Consider the following 7,110-nt stretch of genomic DNA (forward strand, 5'->3'; position numbering starts at 1 on the left):
CTGGGAAGAGGGGAGGAGGTGCCTCTGCCCCGAGTCCCATCAGACCCTTGAGATGACAGGCACGGCTCCCCCTCTCAGAAGTCCAGAGAAGGGACATCTCTCTTCCAAGTGAGGGTCCTGTCCCTCTGCACCTGGGAGGCAGGATGGAGGATGACCAGAGAGGTGTTGTGACTGGCCCACAGTCGGGCCGCCAGAAGTGGCAGAGCCAGGACTCACGCGCAGGTCTCCCTGCCTCCAAGTCCCGTGCTCTTTCCACTAGACTTGGAGACTCGATGACCAACCTCCTTCCGTGCTTCGGAGGAGAAAACTAAGGCCCCAGGATGTGTGGTTCACAACTGAGACACAGAAAGCGAAAGGACGTGCTGTTTTGGGGCTCAGTTCCACACACCCCCGGAATCCCACCTGGGGCTGGGTTTGGCCATCTGATTCCAGCCTCATTTTTTGGTTTTGTGTTTTCAAAGCACAAATAAAGAAAGAAAGTTTCCCAGGAAATACGGGACCCCAAAGCAAGCTCCAATGACTGGCCAGGGCTTTGAGTCTATACTCGAGTGTTTACCTCCCAAATGCATGAAGGAAAGAAACGCTGGGTACCAACGACCTCCGTTCACATTGTCCAGGCTTCCAAGTGTAGCCGTGTGTCTGTCCGTGTGTGCTGTGTACTCCCTGACCTTCGAGCGGCATGCTCCCCACCCCGAATGTCACCCGTCCGCCGGCTCCTCCGTGCTTTCTGGCTGCCTCCGCTCTGCACCTCAGAAAGCCCTGGGTTGGCTTTGGTTTGCTTTGCTGCCTTTGGTTTGATGTTCCCATTCCGTTTGGCCCTCGTGTGTCTCTCTCATTCCAGCTCATCCGACCGTCTCTCCTTTCTGTTCCCTTTCTGTTCGTGACACGTAACCCGTTCCATGTTGTGTGGTTTCTTAACTGTGTGTGGTTTTTTTAAGATTAATTTTTTAAAATAGCTTCTCCTCTTTCCTTCTTGATTCCCACCTGGTCCTCCTCCCCTTGTGCATGGTCGAACCTCTGCCGTACAGTTAACAAGGCTCAGTCTCTCACTAGGTCTGGGTGCCCGCCGGAGTCGACTATGCTTCCTTTAACCACTTTCCCGTCACCTCTCTGATGGTGCTTGATGATTCCTGTCTTAGTACTGTAGTTCCGACCAAAACCAAAGCAATTTTAAAAAACCAACTCATGGATGTGTGTAACCCAAGTCCCCTCCTCCACTCTTCCCATCTTGGCGACGCTCATGACGCTGGCGACGGTGGATTCCAGCACCTGCCGTGCCCTCACCCTGCTCCCCAGCCCCTCCTGCGAGCCCTGCAGAGCCCGGCTGTGGCCCGGGCGGCGATCCTGACCCCTGTGCTTCCCTTGCAGATCCGCGTCGTGAAGGCGTTCCGTAGCTCTCTCTATGAAGGTTTAGAAAAGCCTGAGTCTCGAACCTCCATCCATAATTTCATGGCTCATCCTGAATTCCGGATCGAAGATTCCCAGCCCCACATCCCCCTCATTGACGACACCGACCTGGAAGAAGATGCCGCGCTCAAGCAGAACTCGAGCCCGCCCTCCTCGCTCAACAAGAACAACAGCGCCATCGACAGCGGGATCAACCTGACGACCGACACAAGCAAATCAGCTACCTCTTCAAGTCCAGGGAGCCCCATCCACAGCCTGGAGACGTCGCTTTAGCTGAGGACCCTGTCGCCGCCCGCCCTCACGGACCCCGCGCCACCCGCCTCCCGGGCACCCACCCATCCAGGCACCCAACTCACCCAAGCAGCAACGAGCAACAACAGGAAACTAAATGCTGGAGAGAACACCAACGTTTCCACCACCAGACCCTTTCTCTGGCTGCGATGCTGTTTGAACTCTTTTTCACTTTGAGGCGAGGGCTGGATCTCTGCCGGGGGCTTGCGGGAGCGGAGCGAGTGCTTTTCCCAGAACGGGCCCTTCCTGGCTCCCGCCCAGACACGGACCAGCCATGCCCCCGCCCGGCCACCACGTCCCCCGCATGAATGTACTGTACACTTTCGGTCCTCCCTTTGTTTGGTTTCTGGGGGGCTGGGGAGGCTTTTTTTGTTTTCTTAGGCGGGAACTGCTAACAGACTCTTTTCTGAGACTATTTATCCAATCCACTGGTCTGTGAGTTTTTGAAATGCTTGCACAGCATGGTCTCAGTTGTATAGATTAATTTAATAACTTTTTGAAATTGCAGCTTAACTCGCCTAGTAGATTTGCACCAATGGAACCGAAGAACTTCATAGACACTCACAAGGTTATATCCATTTCTTTGTATCTATATCAACGTATACTTCTCCAAGACTGTATACGTCCATATAGATAGGTAGATATATATATAGATATATATATAGATATATATATATATAAATATATATACATGGATATATAAAGTTTCTTTGCCGGCATGTTGCCTTGTTTCCGCTTAAATTGCTCTATTTTAACTTATTTATGTCCTAAAAGAAGAATGTAATTTGTTTACAAACCTGTAGATAATGTCTTTGGCTATTTGTACGGTTGAAGAACACTGGTGGCCGAGATGCTGTGAAAACAGCTCGGCCCGATAGACACTTTTCCTGGATTGCATCCTTGATGTTTTACGATAGCCATGCTCTGATTTCTGCCTGCTATTTCCGTTTAATAATGTCACTACCGTGGGAGGCCCAGGCAGAAGCCAAATGCTACCGAGTCTCCATCCTGAAGGGTTGAACCACGTGCTCCGTAGACCAGGGGAGAGGAGGAGAGAAGGCTTCCTGGGTTTGCAACACTGACAGCCACCCCGGCCCGAGGATGCCAGGACCCGCAAAGCACTGGCTGAAGACTTTTCTCTCAATGAAACTCACTGGAGTTTACTAAGAGCATTTCAGAAAGAGGTTCTCTTTGGCACTGTCTGTACAGAGATTGAGGTAGTGCTGGAATATTATAAATGCTATTGTGTTGATTTTTTTTTTTTTTTTTAGTGACTTAGAGGTTTATTTCCTTATTAATGGCAGCGTTTGAGCTGTTGGCATATTGGATGAGGATCGGTATGGCTTGCTGCTTTTATTTTTATTTTTGAAGAAGAATAGCCTTTTTCTCTGCACTATTTAGATCCGAATGAACCTTATGATGTGTATATTGAGATGTATTCAGTGTGATTTTTAAACCAAATTGTCTTCCTGTAGTCACAATATATACTGTAGCCTTTTAACAGCAAGTCTTGCTTTCCCAAACAGAAAGCCATTCTGAAACCTTACAGTATCACAGGTGAGAAAAGGTGGTTATTTTCCCCCAAGACAATAACAGCACTAGTAACCCCACTTAATAAGAGCTTATTTAATTGTATGTCAGCCTCTTAACTGCTAAGCACTTTGTGGGTCTCAGCGTTTTTCATAAAATAACTTTTGTATTTAATACAAAGTTTGCTTTGAGACTTTTCAGCATATGATCTTTTCCATAAACTTGTACAGTGCAAAAGACATTTTGAATACCATGACCGATGATGTCCCATGCTTCAAGGAAAACCAAACTCTTTCCGCCTCGCTTGCGAAACCCAGTCCTCATGCTGACCCTTCCCTCAGTTGCGCTGTGTCACCCGGCCCCTTCCCCTCTCCAGGCCCAGAGAACTCTTCCGCAAACAAGATGAGAGCCACTTGGGAAAAGAGCCATAGTCAGCTGGGAAGGCCTACGTCTGGATGGCTGTGGAAAAACTTGACGGTTTGGGGTTCAAAGTGAGCCCATCCCACCTGGCAAAACCTTCCTGTAAGAAGGACCTTCTTTTCAAGAGAGCACCACCTGAATGTCGTGAAGAAATCTCTCTGAATGTATCCAGCAGAGGAAACTGCATCCCCACAAGGGGGATGACCAGCCCTCAGATGTGCTTTTCGGGTTCCGGTACAAACACCACCAAAGCCAGCCCACTGCTCTCCTCCGAGGAAGGAAAGTCCTGCACATGTGAAACATGGGCAGCCTCGGAACATGGTGTCTTCTGGAGTTTCGTGTCTCACAGTTTTCCATCCTCCCCTTTCTCTGTTCAGCCATGTGTCTGTGACCTCACTCTATGACGTCAGGAGAGGTCTGCTTGCATCCATGCTCCCTGTTCACTTGGAGCCAGAACGCAAGGAAAACAGGAGTTCTCTGAGCGGAGCCTCGCGTGGGGAGCAGGGATCGAGGGAAGGCTGCCAACATTCGCGTTGGGTTCCCTTGTCAGGAATGACGGACGCTCACACACACACGCACCCTCTCACCCTCACACTTGTACACACGTCCACACACACAGGAAACGGTTGGTTTGTCAAAACTCACTGTAGTACATAAAGCTTGCACTCTGCGTCCTATATCTAGCAGCATGGGGTACGTTTGGCAGTTCACCCCATTAGGGGGTAAATAATTTATGACCATTCATCTGTTTTTATGAATTTTTTTATCTAGACAATAATTGTAAATAAAGAACTCACCGTCTCTGTTCATTTAATACTATGCAATGGTTATGCTTTCAATTGCTGATTCTTCTGACTCCTGCAGTGTGGTTCTGAAATGTCTGTGGTTTAAAAAAAAAAAAAAGGCAAAAAACATCTAACAGAACATAGTAAATCTATATTATCTAGCGTATCCTTTTTTCTAGTTGGGACTGCACCACCCAGTGAGCTTTTCCGTTCTGCCCTGTGGACGAAGGCTCCAGGATGCCGTAGCAGAGTTTGTTCTGAGGACTAAGCTCACCAATGGTCTCCCTCAACCCTGACAGGTGAGGGAGGAACAGGGAGCCCATCATCCACCTTTGGAGGGGGCAGGAGTGCTCTGAGGAGTTTCCTTCCTGATCTCAGACAGAGCGTTCCCTCACACAGGAGCAACCTCCACTGCTCCTGCCAACCCCAAACCGTGGCCCCTTGGCCCAACCACAGCACAGAGCCGAGAAGAGGGAGGCTGCCCTGCTTCCGAGATGGGACCGATCACGACGACTGCACTGGACCAACGTCTCTGACCCTGTCTTGTCCTGCTTCCCCAGTAACAGAAGGGCCAGTCTTTTCCCAGCCATGTTGAAATGCCATCTTTACCACACAGGGACATCTTATCTCGACTGGGTCTATTTCTAGAATTTCCCTTCTGTCTCCTTACTTGGGTGTCTCATCTGGCATCAGCCACACAGTCTTACTTATTGTCACTTTATGTTTTATTAGATGGTGGGACAAGTCCCCTTTGTTCCTCTTTTATAAGCGTTCCTGTTTACTCTCTCACATCTGTTCTTCTAAGTAGACTTTAAGATTTTGACAAGTCCTCCACCCCCTACCCCACTTCCACCCCAGATTCTGGGCCTTCTCACTCTGTGTGCCATCAGCTTCCCCCATTGTAATTACTGTCCACTCAGGGCTGCAAAATAGAATGTGTCCTGCAAGGAGGGCCAAAAAGGGCATTCTGAATCTTGAGGACATGATGTTCCTCCCATCGTGTACCTGTCCCGTCACATGAGTTGCCATGAAAGGCCATCAAACCCCTACTCAATCTCAGCCTGGGAACCAAAGTCACCCACCTGGGTTGTGCTGGGCCACATCCTCCATCTGCCCCGACCCAGAGGAGAAAGAGGGGTCTCTCTCAGACCTGGAGGTGGGAAAACTGTATGGCCCAGGTGTCTGTACTTCTGTTCTCATCATGAAGAAAACTTTATTCCAATCCCCCTTTCCTGAACAGGTTTGGTTGTTCTTGTTTTGTTTGGGGGGGCACCTCTTGCTTTTTAATTCAGTCTCTCTTGCAATGCTGAAGGCATTTCTTGCTGGACCTTCTCAGCACCCTTGGGATGCAGGTGTTTCTTGCTGGACCTTCTCAGCACCCGTGCTCCCATCCGCCCATTCTTGTTTGGTATGGGGGGCTGCCAACTTGGTGCAATCTGGCAAGCCTCCCACCCAAATCTCTGTCCTGCCATAGTGTCCAAAAGCCCACCATTAGAGGATCTCATGGGGAGGGACATTTCTCGAAGGCTTCTGGGCCTTCCAGAGCCAAGCCCGAAATCAACAACAGTGAGTTCCCAAGTCTTTTCCAAGTTTAAAACCAAGCTTTCCTGATTTTAACGTGGAGATCATACCCGCCCAAGTGGGATAGGGGGATCCCTGGACCTGGGCAGCAACCATCACCCCCTCCACCGAAGGCAAGCTATTTGAGGCTGCTTTGGGACTGCTCTTCTCAGCCCCCAGGTCTGTTTTGTAATGCCTGTGGTGCTCTCCCTCCAAGGCCTTTCCTCTTGGGGGTCACCACACTTTGCTAACTCTCGTGTGCACATATTTTATAACAGAGTAGCGAGGGAATGGTGCCGCCTCCAGCTTCCACAAGCTGCCCGGGCTCTGGGGGGGCTCTGGGACAATCGGGGCTGGGAAGTGACTGTGCTCTTATTGTACACTCTTTATTTCTCTGTATCTCTGGCTTGTGCTCTTTGTAACTAATGGGATTTGTCTGCCTTTTCAACACTATCCTGAGCAATAACAATAAATGCACACGTGGAAATGCAGACACGGTACACATCACAAGGCCTTTTTCCGAAGGACAGCCGGGCCCTTGCTCTATGCGGATTTGAATTGGGGGAAACTGAGTCCCTGGGAGGGAAAGACACTTTGTCCAGGGGTGCACAGCTCAGTGGGAAGTTTCTCTTCTTCTACCAGGTCACACCTTTTGAACACCCACCATTTGTGGGAGACAAGCTTACCTCACCATGAGCCATTAACCTAGGAGGAATGGCTGGCCATCTTAGAGAGGTAGACTTTGGGGAAAGAAACCCAAGAAGAGAAGGATATTTGGGAGGGGAGTGGGGGTGGGATACAAACTGGGGAGAGTTAAGAACAGCCTGATTTGGGGTCTGGATTAACCAGAGGGAGGAGATAGGAAATACAAACATAGAATATAGGTGGCATCCCCCTACTGGAAGGGGTAAGACAGAGGGAAGCCTGGCTCCCTCCGAGTCTGAACTTTACAAATCCCTGCTAAACATCGGCAAAGAAAGAGAATATGCCCAGACCAAGAAACAGCCCCTAAGGCTGACCAAAGTTTGAGGGTTACACACACACACACACACACACACACACACACACACGCAATCCCAGCTCATCACAGGTTGAACTGACCCTCAGATCAAGCACC

At 49.7% G+C, this 7,110-nt stretch overlaps 1 protein-coding gene across 5 annotated transcripts in view; it reads left to right on the forward strand.

Moving 5' to 3' along the window:
* The window catches only part of ATP2B2 (ATPase plasma membrane Ca2+ transporting 2), a 219,228-nt gene extending 212,744 nt beyond the window's left edge, over nucleotides 1-6,484 (forward strand). For all 5 annotated transcript variants that reach the window (XM_008059645.2, XM_008059644.2, XM_008059642.2 and 2 more), the window contains one exon: nucleotides 1,369-6,484. In XM_008059645.2, the coding sequence (XP_008057836.1) occupies nucleotides 1,369-1,680 (312 nt within the window). In that variant the 3' untranslated portion in view covers nucleotides 1,681-6,484. The remainder of the gene's footprint in view (nucleotides 1-1,368) is intronic.
* Nucleotides 6,485-7,110: the final 626 nt, after the last annotated feature.

This window comes from Carlito syrichta, unplaced genomic scaffold (genome assembly GCF_000164805.1).
Source record: "Carlito syrichta isolate Samal-C Ts95f unplaced genomic scaffold, Tarsius_syrichta-2.0.1 Scaffold304318, whole genome shotgun sequence".
In the NCBI taxonomy this organism is placed as follows: Eukaryota; Metazoa; Chordata; class Mammalia; order Primates; family Tarsiidae; genus Carlito; species Carlito syrichta.